Genomic DNA, 17,730 nt, shown 5'->3' on the forward strand with positions numbered 1-17,730 from the left:
TTTCACAGGTGTCTGAAAGTCAAAGGGTTGTTGGGCAACTGGAAAGTGCAGTGCAATAGGCTTTGCTAGCCCTGTGCTCAGCACTTGGCAAGTACCAGACAACTAGGTAGCAGTTGGTCCTTTGGATAGCACTGCATAAAGTGCTTTGCAAAGCTTGTGCTTGGTGCTTCCCAAGTGCCAATCACAGGGCTGGCAAAGATCTTTCCTGCAGGGATTGGCTGCACAATTGAGTTCTCTCTGGAAACTCAGTTCTGCAGCTGATCCAGCCACATTTCTACCTGCCCACACCTGAGATCACATAATGCAGCTGGACGTGTTCTGAGGAAAACAGTTTTACAGTCTAACATTGGGACCCATGCCAGGCCAAAGGTTCCCCACACTCCACTGTTCTATAGCACTGTCACACAGAAACTTTGGCAAGAACCATTTCTATGTTGCAAGAGTGAAAACCAGAAATGGAGAATATTCAGTACAAAATTGAAGAGGAAACCTTCAGACAGTGATTGCAGACAGTATATACATGCATTATGTGCATTCTGAATTTTGAAAAAGCTGCAGATGCCAAAGCACTTTTTTCCTGAACTGTGTTAGTCGATCTAGTCTAACATTTGTATCAAAATCTTAACATACTGGAAGTGCACATTCAAGCCGAATTTCCGCTCGTCTTGTATGGCAATGGAATAAGCTCAGCATGCTCACAGAACTATGCTACAGCCTGCCATAAAATGTATGCTTTAAAATTTTGATGCTTCAAACTACTGCATGCAATTTCAATCTTGGTCTTAAAATATCCTATTTATTTGTTTTGAAATATAATGTGTGCTGTGCATGGTAAGTATACTTGTGCTTATTTTTTGTTTAATTTTGTAAGCCACTCTGAGCGGCGTGGCTCTGAGGATAACAATATTTTAAATTTCATTACTTAAAACATTTATGTTGTCAAATAACCCTGTATATAAGGAAGCATATTATTAACAGGATTTGAACTGCTTTGAAATGCTAGTCTTACCACTGCCAGGACAGAAGTGGCTATTGATAAAAACCCATTTTAGAAGAAAGGCACTGCCTCAAAGGATCTAATGTTACAACTTTTTTTCCTCATGTGAATAGAAACATCACAGTTTTCCAACATACTTCTCAGAACATCCCTTCAGAAAGTTCCTCCTTAACTGTATATTCTATATATCTACTTTAGTGCATGAGTTACAATTATTTCCTGATATTTAGTAAAAAGGGAACATTACAAAAAACCCACTCAGAAGAATGGAAACTACTTTACCATGAACATGAGATTGCTGAAAGCTTTTTCCTGGTGCAAAGTGAAAATTGCCAGCTACCTGTAAAAGACAGCTACATTTTATTAAACTGCCCTGCTCTCCATAGAAGATTGTAACAACTTTTAAAAGTGAAGCTGTAAAACTTAAAAAGGAATGTGAAGGTGAAGTGTTTAACATATATACTGTATTTCAATACACTTTCACCCAAACTAGATCCAAGCAGGAGTTGCTAATGTCCAAAGCACAGCAATGTACAAATCTTATTGCCTTTCTCTGCAAATTGAAAACAGTCAGTCTTTATTATGAGAATTACTATATCAACATACAGTTGATATTTTAGAGACACCAAATTGAGAAAGATACAAAAATGATATCCAAGGCTTTGAACCCCTCCTCCAAACTGCAAATGCAGATTGCTTGCTACACTGACCACTGAAGAGATAAGAATACTCAACTTGAACAGATACAGCCCAAACTATGCATCACCACATACTCTGGACTCATGGAAGCCTTTGGGGGAAAAACAGCCCCTCTCATCAGAAGTAGCTCCCTTTCCCCATTCCAGGCTTACTGCTTTTGGACTTCACATACATTTCCTTCATGGAAGTAAATCAGCTCACATGTTCATAAACTAATCAGGTCCTCTGGATTGGAAGTAATGTTTTTATGGCACCATCTCAATCTTTGCCAAAGATATGTAATATTAAGTAAAAACAAAACAAAACCCCAAACCCACAAAATCCAGCAGTCTGCAAGTGGGGAACCACATTTTTGAATCTTTCCCTCCATCAAAACCACACTATTTGAAAGTAGATTAGCACAGAAGAAAGCAAACAGGGCTAGATCCATCCCCCCTCATATGATGAATAAAACTGGTCTGAATACTATCACAAATCAAAGAAAAGATTCTAGCCTGGTCTCCCTATTGTGTATGTTGGGTACACAGAAATGTATATATGTTATATTCAGAAATGAAGTACCCTTCACCCAGAAGTCTGAAGTGGTACAAGCTATCATTTAGCGATACAACCTAGTATTTAGTAGTCTACATATGTAAATTTGGTCCGAAAAAGTCACTTCCTGCTACAGAGGTGTCAGTTACAGGAGAGAAGCTAGTGCCAAATACTGAAGGAATAAGCAGTTTTATTAGGAACTATCTAACTTATAAGGAATCTGGAAGAGAGCTTAGAGGGAGACACTGGCATTCCTCTTTGTAAGATTAAACAAAGTACAGTAAAGATTTAAGCTGCCAAAAACTTGTGGTAGACCAAAGCGTATAAAAGCATACTCCACATGCAACCCGTATTCTCCATGGGGTTAAATAAAGAGTTTACGTTCTGGCTCTAAAACTGGCAGTGAACTTTTGCTAATCACTATATTAATTTCTATTCTACGTGGTATCTATCTTGTATGTTGCTCAACAGTAATATGCATGCCTGCAAAAATCTAGAGACTGACACTCAAACTATGGCAACACCAGAGTGCGGATCCCATTTTTCTAGTTTCCCTTGTTTCTTGGTCACTTGTGTCACTGGGATTTCAATATACCTTTTGGAGTAAGGTGATAAAAATTGACTCACTTACTTTGTTGACTTCTAAGAAGCCATATACTTTGCAGCCTTCATTTTTCTGCTCCTGCATTTTCTGGCTAAACCCTTCTCTCTTGCATTGTTCTATTGTGTCTGGATTTTTGAAAGCCCAGCCACGCCGCCTGTATGCTTCTCTCACATCGTCACAAGTATTACAGCATCTGTGAAAAAGAATAAGCATGTAAATCAGCAAAAATGGTCACCTATGAACCACATAGTAAGAAAATGGCGTTCTTCATAAAAGTCTATACTTTTTTTTTTTTTTTTTTTAAATAATTTTTATTGGGTTTTTACATTTTATAACAACAGACACACACACAAAGACAAAGACAAACAAACACACAAATACAATTACATACCCTAAGTTTCTTTACCCACTTTCATTGACTTCCCCCCACCCCCTCCTCTTACATCCCAATTCCAAAATTAATTCAGCAAGTTCTTACCTAACCTCTTAAAGATATTCACATTGCTTTTAAAAATTAAAATCTTTTGTTTATCTATATTCAACTATCCAATTCTCTTATAATCATTAATTTCTTTTTTTTTAAGGTCGATCTAACTTCCCCTTCACAAATTTTCCCTTTATTATATTAATTATAGGTCACATTGACCAAGTAAAACAAAACATAACATTTTATAATTCTATTCTCTCCCCCCCCTGCCCCGGTTTCTGTCCCTTCCTAGACCAATGTCCAGAAAACAAACAAAAAATATTTCTAGCCCGGATTCCTCACGTCCGAGGCGTCTGATTCTCTGTCAGTCCCTCTCTGCCAGCTATATTGGTAGTCCTCTTTGATGGTCCTAAGACCCCGAAGGAGTTCAGTCAGAGTCAGATCATATTTTCTTTCATTCAGAATGTTGAAGAGTGTTTGCTGCGAAAGACCATCTAGTTTTCCATACTCAAGAGAAAAGTCCCAATCATATTGCTTTGTTCTTTCTAGTTTTAATATTCCAAATACTCCAGGGGCTTCTCTCTTCTTCTTTCTCATCTTTCGCAGGTCTGTAATCCAGAGGTCTTCTTGCTCATACTCTAACGCTGCAGATTTCTGGTTGATATTTTCCACTTGTAGTGTCTGAACTCCTTCTTTTTTCTCTGTCAATTCCAAAGGCATCTCTTCCTGCTCAGCTGCAGAATTTTTATCGTACATCTCCTTTGTGCATTCAGCAGAGTTGTTTGTTTCAAGATTCAAGGTCATAAAAACTTTACTCAGAGCCATACTCTGCTCCTGCAGGATTCCCACGAGAAAAAACATTTTTTCTATCTCCGCCAGTAATTTTCCCTCTGCAGCCATTGTAATGTCACTAATTCCCCCTAGGGGGCTTTCAGTTATTTAGTAGTCCTTTTCCAATAATCTGTTACTTTGTTATTATCAATACTTTGTTTCCAATCGCCTCAGTCCAAATGTATCAGCTTTAATTCCAAGAGTCATTAAATAGCAAAATTCTTTACTTTGTCCGCCCGTTTGACAGCTTCTTTGACAGCTGTCAAACTCCTTTCACTTCTTCCTCCGGGACCCAAATAGGACACTCCCGGGTTTTTTGGGGGGGATACACACAAAGTTCCAAATTCCCTTTCTCTCCAGCACAAAAATCTTGTTCTATCAAATTTGTGAGAAACTTTTAAATCATCAAAACAGTATTCATTCCGCCTTAATTCTCCGTTCCTTGCTTTGAAACGTCTATAAGTAGAGGGGGTGCGGACTTCCCTTTAACACATCCCCCGATCGTGCCGAATTCACAGGATAAAATTTTTAAAGTCCAAATTCCACTACTCACGGGTCCTTTGTTATCCAGTCCAAATTTTGGGAAGAAAGTCAGCGCTCTCCGGCCATGGCTTGCGGCTTCGCTCTGCTGAGGTAGCGGTCTACTCTCAGCACCACGCCACTCTCCGTACCCTCTCCGCAGCCTTTAAAAAGGCTCTTCGTGGGTCGGGGAGGGCGCTTAAGGTGCCCACCGAGTCACCAAGTCCGCAGGCTTCCGCGCCTGCGGTTTCTGAGGGTCCCCGTGTCGCCGGCACGGCAAGACCCGTCCTCAGCAGAGCCGATTCCCTCCGGAGCTCGGAGGGAATCCGCCATTAGCCGTTCGCGCTAACCCGGAAGTCATAAAAGTCTATACTTCCATCTGAAATGGACTAAGCTGTGTAAACCCTGCCAGTTGCTTCCTGTGTGCTTCACGGAGCTTCAGAAAACTCACAGCTGGGAGAGGGCGAAGGTTGCTGAGCAAGAAATAGCCACCAGCAGGGACACAAAAAGATGTGCCCCATAGGTCTTCCCATAAGTAAAATAATGTGGAAAAATGTATCTCCCTATCTCAGATGCAGCATGCTGAGCTGTTCCCAGATTACTAGCACATGGCTGACAGACAAGTGGTAACCTCTTCATCATTCTATGGCTTCACTCACAGAAGCAACCTGCAGGACCTTTCTAATCGGTGAAACAGGCAACCTGAACCATTGCAGAGCTCTGTACATAGAATAATAATAACAAATCACCATCATCATCTTATGATGATTTTGTATTTATTTTAATTCTTTACCCACCCTTCAACCTAAGATCCCAGGACAGGTTACAACAATTTAAAATAAATATTAAATGCAGCCGGCCCATTGTTATCCGAAAGACAGAAGGTTAATGAAATCTACGCATTGCCTATTTATCCTCTCTTCCAATTAACTATGAGGAAACCAGTATCATCCTCAACCTGACCTCCAGAGTAAGCAGAATAGTAGAGCACATGGTGTTTGACTAAAAGCAATCTGGAGCTCACTCCTTCCTAGAAGGTTCAGGAAATGCTGTGATTATGCAGCTCCCTCCCAACTTCATCTCTTTGCCTCTAGGTAATAGCGAGGGAATTAAGGCATACCTGATGTCCTCAGATTCTGCCCCGTAACAACTTTCACATCGATCAGGGTCTAAAGAGTTTGGATCAAACAGTATCTCCTCTTCTTTTCCCAACTCTGAAACAAAGACAGACAAGGTCCTTGTACTAGCAACCCCCAGATTCCCAGCATGGAACTATCAATCTAAAGCACACCCAACCATTGTTAGCAGTGGTGCACCTCCATGAGAAGCAGCAAATGTCTGGCCCTACAGTAGACAAGAGTGTGAGCTTCTCACTTTAGCTGCCTTTAAATCAGATGCCACAGTATTAGCATCTTGTCTGCAATACTGTTCCCACACGGGGGGAGCAGTGTATTCTACCATGTCTTTCTGCCTCTGGAGTCACATGCTTGCCATCTTTATCCAAGCGCTGCTTGTAGAGGTTGTGTTCAACGTCTAGCTGTTGCTCTCCAGCTACGTCCATTGCATCAATGCTCAAATCTGAAAAACAAGAATGGACAAGCGAAGGCAGATTTCTTGAGACATCAGATGATTCCTTTACTTTATGATAAACCAGGGGTGCGGATCTGGCTCTGGGAGATAAGCCACATCCTTCTCTCCCCCACTTCCAAGAGCCAAGGGCTACAAGTGTGGGGGGACACCCACCTGCCAATCACCTGTCAAGCCACATCGTTTGAAATTATATCATGCACAGCAGGCACTGCTAATCAGCAGCACTTGGAAAGCACTCTTCACAGGGCTTTACTGACGCCGTCAATCAGCTGATTGTCAGTGCCTGCAAACCTCCCTTCAGTTCAGCCACATCTTTCCTTGCACCACACCTGATACCATAAGCGATGGCAAGTGGGCATTGCTTGGCCAAAATGGCCTTGCAGGCCAAATGAGGAGGCCAGGTAAACCTAATCAGGCCTGTGGGCCGAAGTCCCCCACCACTGTGATATACCCACTGAGCTATCAAATATCAAATGGTACAAAATATAAAGGTTTTCTGAGAGGACCTTTCTAAGAATTAGGCCAATTCACTGAAGAGGATTTGATGAGAGGACTAAGCATCCAAAAACAGCAATGTAGACCCCTTATATCCACATTAGCTGGGCACAGGGAAGGGACAATAATTCACTAGAGCAGGCTTCCTCAACCTCAGCCCTCCAGACGTTTTGAGACTATAATTCCTATCACCCCTGACCACTGGTCCTGCTAGCTAGGGATCTTGGGAGTTGTAGGCCAAAAACATTTGGAGGGCTGAGTCTGAGGAAGCCTGCACTAGAGGAACAGAAAATGGCATTCTGTGTAAGGGACCAGGTTGAACCCCTGGTGTCTCACTCATTTTCTCTGTAAAGACGTTTATGACCAACTCCAATGAAGTTCATGTAAGTTATATAATGTGCTATGAGATGTGCCAAGCCATGTGCCAAGCCATACCATATTGTCATGGTTTCATATAATTAAAAGCCAAGTGTTAAAGAAGATACTCACAAGCACACGGCATATGTGGAAAGGAAACATCTATGTTTATCCGTAGTTTGTCTCCCCTTGATTTGTCAACATATAATTCTGGGTGAATCTAAAAATGAAGAAAATGAAAAGTCACCTAATTGCAAAAAAATAAAAATAAAAAATAAATCAGTTTTATTTTCATCTGTTCAGATTTGTAAATGTTTGTTTATAAGCATTCCACATTCAGCGAACTAAAAAGGGAGGGAAATTTCCAGGAACGTTAAGAGAAACAGTGTCAGAGGTCGACATGAATAAGAATTAGAATAACCAGGCTAACAGAATTATAGACTTTAGTTTAAGGCACAATCATGACCAAATCCCAGAACATGGACTAGATCTCTATCTTGCTCCTCTTTCTGAAACTGTATGTAGTGAAGAAAGAAAAAAACCCATTGAGGCACAATGATCATTGGTAGGACGCCTTCAGAGTGGAAAAAATAATAACAATATTGATTTCTCCCTTTGATTAAGCAAGTGTGAAAGAGGCCTAGATGGAGGATCTTAAATGAGCAAGCAAGTAAAATATTGTTTATATAGGGACAGCATAGCATCTTACAATTCCAACTGCATTAATCTATGAAAACAACACCAAAGGTTTGACACTAAGCATGCAGGCTGAGGCAGGAGATTTTCTAAGTCTATTTTATCCCATTATAGAATAAAAGACTATTCAAAAATAGTTAGGAAACCTAAGCTAAAGCATGAATGAAAATTCTGGTTGATTTTTTACATAAACTGTACACTAAAGCTGTGGCTAGTATTTGACTATTATTCCACCCTGTCCTCAAGTAATTCAAGGAGACATCTAACGAAGTAATTGCACAAGTAAAGCAACTTTCATTCATGCAATGAAACTTCTCCATCTCTTCCTTCAATCTGCTTGAGGTTCTTCCAACCCTCTGGAGCAGATGGCACGGGTGCAGGGGGAGGAGGGGAAGGTGAACTTCCATTGCGTGAATGGAAGCTGCTCTGCTCACCCAACGACTTTGCTGGATTCCCCTTTATCTTCCCAACCATTCTGTGAGGTAAGTAAGTTTGGCTAAAAGATGGTGGCTGGCCCATCAATGACCTGACTTGGTAGAAAGCAGCTTCCTATGTTCCAAATAACTCCATGAGCATCATGGCTGGATCGCTTCAGCCTTAGTCTAGCACACTATCCACAATTATCGAAATCTCTAGCATAAAAAAAAGACAAAGCAAAATCTGTATTTGGGAGTGTGTGCACAGGGGATGAGAAAAACAGACTTATTTACCTCCTTTGTGAGATAGTACTGGAGCTCCGAGAAGAACAGTAAGAGCATGACAAGTCCACTGACTACAGTTACTACAGAGAGAGAAAAGGGAAAACACAAGTAACATATTGTCATATCTTGCAACTTCTACTACACATGATCTTATCAATATTTTAGGGAACATAGGAAGCTGACTTATACCAAGTCACACTATTGGTTCCTCTAGCTTGATATTGTCTTTACTGAATGACAGTGGCTCTCCTGGGTTTCAAATGGGTCTTTTCCTGGAGATAGCAGGAACTGATTTGATATCTTCTAAATAATGAACTCATGAAGATTAACAGTCAGATAAGCTTTCTCAAAAATCTGATGCCCATCACCTCTAATCTTTCCATGAAACACACAGCAAACAAGAGAGCTCTGCATGTGTTCTTTTGCCGGTACACTCTTAGTACATTTAGTTTGATTGCAAGGCTCAACAGACCTGGTCAGCACCCCCACATGAATTGTTCAGCATGCTGAAAAATATCCCTGAACCCTTTGCAAAATGCTGCACTCTTCTCCAGCCCAGAAAGGTGGGGAGGAAGACACAGCCGAGATACTTTTCAGACAGCTATATTTAGCTGTTGATAGATCATGATGCTGAAAACCAGATATCACCCAGCCTTAACAGATATGTACTTGAGTGGCCTAAGTTAGATTAAGTGATCACTTTCTACTTTAGTGGTCATTACGTCTTCAATCCACCCACTAAAAATCTCTTCTCTTTATGTATTTGTAAAAGTATTTGTATACTGCCCTCTCATAAAATATCAGGGCAGTGTACAATAATATGAATACAATAAAACAAAAACCATTAAGAACAGAATGAAGCATCTTGGTAGAATCAGTTTTAATTCTTTTCCTGCTTAACTACTTCCAAGGAACTGGAATTACACCAAAGTAAAAGATAAAAGGAAGAAAATCCTACTTCCTTGTTTCCTGTGTTCAGTAAAAGAGGTGTGCTCTCAAAACAAGCACCAATTAGAATACAACACTTGGCAAATAAGCCCCAAGGTTCTCTCCAAAAATAATCTACTGTGCAGTAGAAAGCCGCTAGAAAGCACAGCAAGCAGGTTGTTGGCTTAGGCATTGTTTCCTGGAACAAACTGATTACATACTAAACAGGGGTGGATTTTTTTAAAAATACATAGTAAGTATGTTGTCCTTTGGTTGGAAGTTGCGGCTTCACTATTGTTATTGTTCTTATTTATTCAATTTGTATACTGCCCTTAGTCTGAAGATCCCAGGGTGGTTTACAACAGCAAAAATGAATAAGAACACAAAATAAATAATAAAACAAAAAGAAAAGCAAACCAATAACACCCCTAACACATTTAAAGGGACATAGAATGTTAATTAGCCCAAGGCCTGTTTAAAGAGAAATGTTTTCACTTGGTGTTTAAAGATATGGAGTGAAGGTGCCAGGCAAGGGTTCCAGTTCTGTTACTATTAGAAGATGGGTGCTAATCCAACAGTTTAATTTAAGTCAAAGGCATACTAGGTCTTATGAGTTATTTACCCTCATCTATAGGGCATTACCGTATTTTTCGCTCTATAGAGCTCACTGGCCCATAGGGCGCACCTAGTTTTTTTTGGGGGGGGGGAATAAAGAAAAAAATTCTTATTCCCCCCCAGCCCCCAGAACAGGCTGCTATCTGCAAGCCTTGGGAGCACGGCGGGAGTTCCCGCTGGGCTCCCAAGGCTTGCGGATAGCTTCCTGAAGCCTGGAGCGCACCGACCCCTCTCGCTCTCCAGGCTTCAGCAAAAGCCTGCATTCGCTCCATAGGATGCACACACATTTCCCCTTCATTTTTGGAGGGGAAAAAGTGTGTCCTATAGAGCGAAAAATACAGTAACTTTCTTATAAAGGAAGATACATGCAATAGGCTTTTCTGAATAGTATAGCACAGAGGTTCTCAACCTTTTCAAGTCTACGGCTCCCTTGACCCAACTACATCCTTTCTGTAGCACCTCTGTGGGACTTAGGATCCCAGTTATGTCAACTTTTGCCTGCAGAGCCAGCAGCCCCTCAGCCCTTTTTGAACACCTGCCTTTCTGGAGTGTTCCCTCAGCCTCTTCTCCTCTCCTCTCCAGAGGCACAATTTGCCTGGGGAGCTTGAAGCCAGGGCTGCTGCAACAAACAGCTGTGTAAGCCTTGGGGAGGCAAAGACGTGAGAGGGCATCAGAGGAGGGAGGGAAGGAAAGAAGGGCAGAGGCCAGTGTTGCCTGCAACACCCCTGACCACCATTCAAGGCAACCCAGGCACCATGGCACACTGGCTGAAAACCCCTCGTATAGCCATATGAACATGCAAAGAAATACTACAAAAAGTTTTGTATAAAGCTTCCAATGTGCTTATTTATAAATATAAACTATGCTGGTTCAGTGTTGGTATCTACCAGGAAAATAGCAAAAATAGATGGAAAATCCAGCCTTGCAGGGAAATCCTATGCATATTTACTCAGAAGTTAGCCCCATACTGTCCAGTAGAGTTTAGAGAGTAATCCAACTCCTCAATCTGCAATGTTGAATAGGGGTGTGAATAGGGCCAACTGTCCCTCTACCCAGCCTGCCTGACTCTATCTGTGACTCCACCTCAAATGGCAGATGGATATTATTGAAGGTAGTAGCCATGGGGAAACCCATGAAACAGAGCATTCGAGGGCTGAAACTAGGCTGGCAAAAGACCAACTGGATTCTGAGCTAGCCTTGCTGCCACAAGAGATAGTACAGTGCTACCTCAGGTTACATATGCTTCAGGTTACAGACTCTGCTAACCCAGAAATAGTACCTCGGGTTAAGAACTTTGCTTCAGGATGAGAACAGAAATTGTGCTCTAGCAGCACAAGGCTCCATTAGCTAAAGTGGTGCTTCAGGTTAAGAACAGTTTCATCTTAAGAACGGACCTCCGGAACAAATTAAGTTCTTAACCCGAGGTACCACTGAACAGGAAAGGGGCTTCCTCAGCACAAGCTGTGGTACTGTGGTAGCAATGGTAGCTATACTGCTCCATCAAGACTTGCTAGGGGTTTGATTTACCCTCTTACTCCTTTCCCTGTAGGTGTTTACAGAACTAAGGTTTTATTAATAAGAGAAAGTGAGGTAGGGGGAGAGCATAGTGGGCTAGTAGAGAAGCAATGGATTTCTCTGCTTGGTTTTTATGTTGGATGAGCAGAAAGGGAAGATGGTTCCCTTAAGCTCTTTTCTTCCTCTGCCAGCACACTTGATAGATTTCTAACTAGTTGCTAAGAGACTAGTTTCTTGCGTCTTCATAATGGGCACACAAAAATGGGAGATTCCCATCCTCTGCAGCCAGCATGGAAATACTGGAGACTCTTAACAAGCCAGGCTAGCAAAAGACATCTGCTGGAGAGTAAGTTTACTAAATGCCCTCCCATCAGATGTCAAAGCGATAAACAACTACCTGACATTCAGAACAGATAGGTAGCCGTGTTGGTCTGCCATAGTCAAAACAAAACAAATTCCTTCCAGTAGCACCTTAAAGACCAACTAAGTCAGTTCTTGGTATGAGCTTTCGTGTGCATGCACACTTCTTCAGATAAAACTTCTGTTTCAGTGTATCTGAAGAAGTGTGCATGCACATGAAAGCTCATACCAAGAACTGACTTAGTTGGTCTTTAAGGTGCTACTGGAAGGAATTTGTTTTGTTTTGACATTCAGAAGACATCTGAAGGCAGCCCTGTTCAGGGAAGTTTTTAATATGTGACATTTTAGTGTATTTTTCATCTTTGTTGGAAGCCGCCCAGAGTGGCTGGGGAAACCCAGCCAGATGGGCGGGGTACAAATAATAAATTATTATTATTATTATTATTATTATTATTATTATTATTAAACTGAAGGAGTGTTACCCAAGACATTTCCTGATTAAATACTAAAATCTCTTTAAACCAGTCGCTGTCTTGAGTTGACTAAGGGCATCTCTTGAGAATTAGTCCTCTTCCCACTCCTGCCTGATCACGAAGAGGCTCTGCACAACAACCAAACCGACCACACACCTGCTATGCCGCTCGGAGCAGTATAGTAAAAGGACGCCGCTTCCTATATGTTTTGCATCTCTTCCAGAGCTGGTTCATTCGCACCCACATGCCCAGCCTTCCTGATGCTGCTGCCGCTGCCATCGAGGAGACTTACACGTGCGAGTAAACCAGCGCGGATTAAAAACACCGTAGACAGAAGGGCCACATCTCAACCACGAGAGGCTTTCCGGGAAGGAAAGCTCAGCTGCAAGTCGCTAAAGTGATGAAACATCACGTGAGAACCAAGCCCGTCACCTGAACACGCGAACACGCGACTGCACGTAACAGACTCGCACACGGGACACGCAAATGAAAGCAGCACAGCGTGAGTGAAGTCGCGTCTGAGTCCCGCGAGCCGCAAGACCGCTCCCGCCGCAAGGAAGGCGCTCCTCGCCGGAGCACAATTTAGGCCGCCCCCCCCCCGCAAGCGACGCCTCTCACCGAGCGCCCCGCCGCAGGTCTTAACCCGAAAATCCTCCAGCGTCTTGGGAAACGCATCGAACCGCTTCAGCCTCCCGAGCGACTCCATGACGGGCACTCCCACCCCGCCCTCCCCGTGACCCGGAAAAACAACCTGCTTCCGGTTGGGGCTCTGCCGCTCCGCCCCCCGTTGCTATGGCAGCCACGATAGAGAGGAGTGGGATGCCGTACAACCCCCCTAAGAAGACATGCGGTCCCGCTTTTTTTAGACGGTTAGGATTTTTAGTGCAGCCCTGGCCGGACAGCGTATTTCCCTCCTCATCAAGGAATTTAAAAGTAGCAACGGGGGTTTTTCCTCTCCCCTCACCCCAACTCGGGTTGTGAACCGCAATCCTAAAGCGACAACTGAAAATGGAAGTCCCATTGAAAGAAAGGGGCTTGTTTCCATGTAGAGAGGAATGAATGCAGTGGTTTTGCCAGGGGTGTGTGTATATATATATTCTGCATTCTGCGGAATGGAAAGGGCTTTGGGGGATCAATTGAAGAAGACGTACTTTTGTTGGCAACCCGAACATTTTGTAGGAGAGGTTTTTGGCTGGACACCCAGACCAGCTTTAGCCTGCACCTCTCATTAAACATGCTAGTGATATCCAGTTCTGTTTTTCTCTTTCTTGCCTGAGTAGGAAAAGTGGTACCAGGACAACTACAGGAGAATAAAGGTTCCCCACCCCTGTGCTAGAGGAACTAGTCACTCTGTATTTAAGATAAAACAATAAATTGGAGAAATTATCTCTTTCTTGATGGATTACTTGTCTTAAATGAACCCTAGTCTGAGATCAATTTGATATACGGCAAGTTAATTTTTTATAGATAAACAGGAGTATGTTTCAGATGATATGGTACCTGGCTTCAGACTGTGTAACCCGAAAATAGACTGTAAAAGCAACTTTCTACCAAACTCTGCTCTCCCAGCCAGCAAAATGGGGATCATGGGCAGTTACTGGAATAAGCAAACTTAAAAAGAGAAGTTTCACATAAAATAAGAGTGCAATTTTAACTCAGCTTACCTAGGAGTTCTTGCCATGCTGATGAAGCTGTGAAGAAAGGACACTGTGCATTACAAAAACAACCAGTGACAGGATCTGAGGGAAAATCTCAAAAAAGGAGTGTATGAGACAAGCACATACTTATTTCAGAGGTATGAGTGTGTTTCTTTTTGCAGTTGCAGGTCCAGCAGCACAAGCTTATACCCTTATACTGACATTAAGGGCTAAAATCAGCATAGGAAGTACAGCTTCCTAACAAACAGAAACAAACATGATAGGAACTGAAGTGATCAAGTAAAGTAGACATATTTAATGTGGAAGGGGATTTGAGTTAAAAAAGTTAAAGTGAATATATTTATAAATAGTAAGAAAATATTTAGTACAAAAATATTGAACAACTTTAACAATATTTTACAATGAGCTGCTGCTTTCAGAACAGGGTAAGACATCAATTCTGAAAAAAATCTCATTACCCAATAAAATTATTAAGGAATTCAGATAATGCTGCTTTGGTTAGAATCCCCCCCCCCAACATACAGTTCTGACCTGACTTCTATGTAAAATCTGGCTGGAACTTTTTTTAGTGAACTCCCATCTCCCTCAGGACTCAGTTTCAGCAATTCACTTCTACTCTCCCCACCAGAAATTCAGTTCTCTTTTTTTGTTTGATTCTCATCCTTAGCTCAGAGTTCTGTTCTATGACACAATCTCCACAATACATATCTTCAGCTACTTATTTTGCAGCCCACCAGCTATTCTTGTTATTCCACAGCTTGTTTTAACATGATTGACTCCAAACAATGAACAGACAAATTGCCAGCATGGGTCCTAGAGTCCAGGCTTAGTTGAGTGAGGTGAAGCCCCCTGCATATTAATGATTATATGCAGTTCAATGTGGGTTGAAGTTCATGTTGATGAAAGAGTCTTTCCAGATTGTTCTGATGGAGGCACTTCTGCAGAGCTTCTGACTCCTGCCATTTCCTTCATGCTATCTTGAGGTCTTCTGGACTGTTTTGGGTGTTGAGTTTATTGGTTGTTTTCCAGAAAAGAAACCATCCCAGCCTATTGCCAAGCTGTGGTTCAGGGTTTCATCCAACTTGCGAGTCTCCAGTTCCAGGACAGCAGCCTCGGGCTCCTTAGCCACAGCAGCTAAAGAATCAGAAAGCTCTTGGTGTAGGCAGGAAAGCTCCTGGCTTGTTTTGGCACAGCAGTCAACATAATCCTGCTTCTGCTTCCGCTCCAGTGACAGCTGCTTTTGTAGAACAGAAACCTAAAAAAGAAAAAGATAGTTTGATTCTGAGTATCTTGCTTTCAACAGTTCTGCATCTCAGCAAAGAACACCTTCAGTCCCATTTTTTATCATCCAGGTTTATTATTATTAATCATTTCTAACATTTTTCAATGTTTGCATAGTAAGCTATGTAAGTAAACATTTTATACAAGAACAAGAGCAAAGTGATATGATCGGCAATAAACAGCTATGTTAAAGGAGGGACTAAATTTTCAACAGATTAAGGTGGGGAGGAAGCATACATCCTCTCTCCCTTAAAAGATTTGTCCAGATGCCACTGATGGTAAAATGCTTCAATGAATCTCTGTTAGCTCCGATTATTATTACTTTTAAAGGACGGCTTGTAGGGGCAGATGCTACAGGTTAGCCATCTCTACTATAGGGGCTCATCTACAGTGGAGATGCAAAACGGAAGAAAAGGTAGAGAAAGAGGCACACCATTCTGAAAGCCTCAGAGTGCTACAGAAATGAACTGCTCACCTGCTTTTGTAACTCTTCCAGTTGCTTATGGAGAACCTGAATTTCTTCCTAGAGAGAGAAAAGTGACAAGATTCAGCCACTTGCTTATTTTCAAGATGCCTACAACATGGGAGAAAAGTACTAAAGAGGAAATTTATTTTTTTCTCCCATTTATCCAAGGACAACTGAAGACAACAATAGCACTGAAAAAGAGTTTAGAGACCAGCATGCTAATATCCAGAAGAAAATATATTACAGGACAAAAATAATGGATGGGTTTTAAGAGTATGCAAGTATTCAGACCTTTGCTAGAGATGGAACCTTCTGAGTGCCAGAATCAGCCTGGGAGAGTCCAGAGCTCAGAGAAAGGTCTCCATGACTTCTTTTCAGTCTCCTACGTTCACGTTCTACCTGAAGACAAGAGAAAAAGCAGGCAAGGGCATTCACAAAAGAGACTATGACAATGATCATCAGGACAAAGCAGAAGAAGGTTGTGAAAATGGATGACCCCAAGCACAGGAGCTGAGCAGGCTAGGTTGCATTGGTATTCTAGAAAGCACTGAATCTCTGAAGACAGAGTATGAGAGAAAAGAACAAAAAGATCACCGGCCCATTAAATCAGTAAAGCAGTACAAGTCTGCACTGGAAAAATCAGGAGCAGGCACCGTTACAGTATCTTAAGGGGTGGGCAATGAGTGATAAGGTAGGTTTAAATTTCACTGGGAAATGGGGAGGAGGCACATGAACTAAGTCTGATTCTTCTTCTTTTTGTAATCTCACCTGCTCCAGCGCACCTCTAAGCTGCATATTGTGCTGCTTTAGGCCATGTTTATCATTCTCCAGCCTGGCAACAGCTTGCTGCAGAAGCTGCAGGCGTTTGCATAAGAGTCTCCTTTCAGCTATCCATGTCAGCTCTCCCTCTTTTCTCACAGCCTGCATGATGAAGAAAACAGGGTGGGGTAAAGAAGGGACCATAAAGGATACTGGAATTGATATACAGTATATGCAGAACAGACACTTTACTCCATGGATAGGGCAGAGTCTTTTCCTTCTCTTGGAAAGAAGCTCCTTGTCTCAGCACTATTGTTACTGGAAATTTTAGAATCAGGCAATTAGCCCCTTAAACTAGACATGTGCCATCAATTGGGGAACTCAACAACTCCCCCTTCTACATCAGAATTCAAGTGTTCTTCTCTACTTTGGTATCCTTCCCACCTGTTCCTTTATCTTACCTTTCCAGCCTCCTTTTGCCTTACTTCTGGCATGTCATTTTCTCTGGGTAGCAGACTTGCATCTCTTGCCAGAGCTTTAGTAACTAGTTTCTCTTCCTCCAGAGCTCTGGAAGCTGTATCTAACTGCTCCTGTGGAACAAGCCATATTACTCACTTATCTAAGTAGTTACACAGACTTTTTAAACACATTATTACTGTGTCCCTAGAGTGTTATGCACAAGTGAACTATATCTAAATGCGGATGTGTCTGTCAGGGTTCAACCCACAGCTACTTGGGTTCTTTCTCTCTCCTACTTCATTTTATGAATTACTCACGTCCTGCTAATTACACCCCAGAGCAGGGGTAACTAAGGTGGTGCCCACCCATTGTTGCTGGACTACAACTCCCATCACCCGTGGCCACTAGCTGTAATAACTGGGCCTGATGGGAGTTGTAGTCCAGCAAAATCTGGAGAGCAACACAGAGGTACCTCACTAAAATCCCATTTTTATAATGCTATCTAGCCAAGACAGTCTCCTGCTACAAAGTACAAAATGAACTGAAGGACAGATACAACCTTAGCACGACATATAATCTTTCTTTATTTTTATAGAGTGTGTAAGAAGAGCCATGCTGAATGAGGCCCAAGGTTCATCTAGTCCAGCATTCTGTCATAGCAGCCAAACAGATGTCTGTGGGAAGTTCACAAACAGGACACAAGTGCAACTATACCCTCTCTACTGGTGATTTCCTGCTATTCAGGGACGTGCTGCCTCCATTAGTGG

At 42.1% G+C, this 17,730-nt stretch overlaps 2 protein-coding genes across 4 annotated transcripts in view; both read right to left on the minus strand.

The window, feature by feature from the left end:
• Positions 1-13,092, minus strand: part of ERGIC3 (ERGIC and golgi 3) — a 21,735-nt gene extending 8,643 nt beyond the window's left edge. For 2 of the 3 annotated variants that reach the window (XM_081864795.1, XM_081864794.1), the window contains exons 1-7: positions 12,959-13,092; positions 8,460-8,530; positions 7,186-7,273; positions 6,070-6,189; positions 5,732-5,825; positions 2,862-3,027; positions 1,280-1,337 (exon numbers count right to left, since the gene is read on the minus strand). In XM_081864795.1, coding sequence (XP_081720921.1) covers positions 1,280-1,337; positions 2,862-3,027; positions 5,732-5,825; positions 6,070-6,189; positions 7,186-7,273; positions 8,460-8,530; positions 12,959-13,046 — 685 coding nt within the window. In that variant the 5' untranslated portion in view covers positions 13,047-13,092. The remainder of the gene's footprint in view (positions 1-1,279; positions 1,338-2,861; positions 3,028-5,731; positions 5,826-6,069; positions 6,190-7,185; positions 7,274-8,459; positions 8,531-12,958) is intronic. The other variant, XM_081864796.1, reaches the window with a different exon arrangement.
• Positions 13,093-14,273: 1,181 nt separating this feature from the next.
• Positions 14,274-17,730, minus strand: part of CEP250 (centrosomal protein 250) — a 36,281-nt gene continuing 32,824 nt past the window's right edge. Inside the window, 5 exon segments of the mRNA XM_081864714.1 lie at positions 14,274-15,253; positions 15,755-15,802; positions 16,037-16,144; positions 16,514-16,666; positions 16,966-17,094. Coding sequence (XP_081720840.1) covers positions 14,972-15,253; positions 15,755-15,802; positions 16,037-16,144; positions 16,514-16,666; positions 16,966-17,094 — 720 coding nt within the window. The 3' untranslated portion in view covers positions 14,274-14,971.

Source organism: Podarcis erhardii, assembly GCF_964252035.2.
Source record: "Podarcis erhardii genome assembly, chromosome: 6".
Classification (NCBI taxonomy): domain Eukaryota; kingdom Metazoa; phylum Chordata; class Lepidosauria; order Squamata; family Lacertidae; genus Podarcis; species Podarcis erhardii.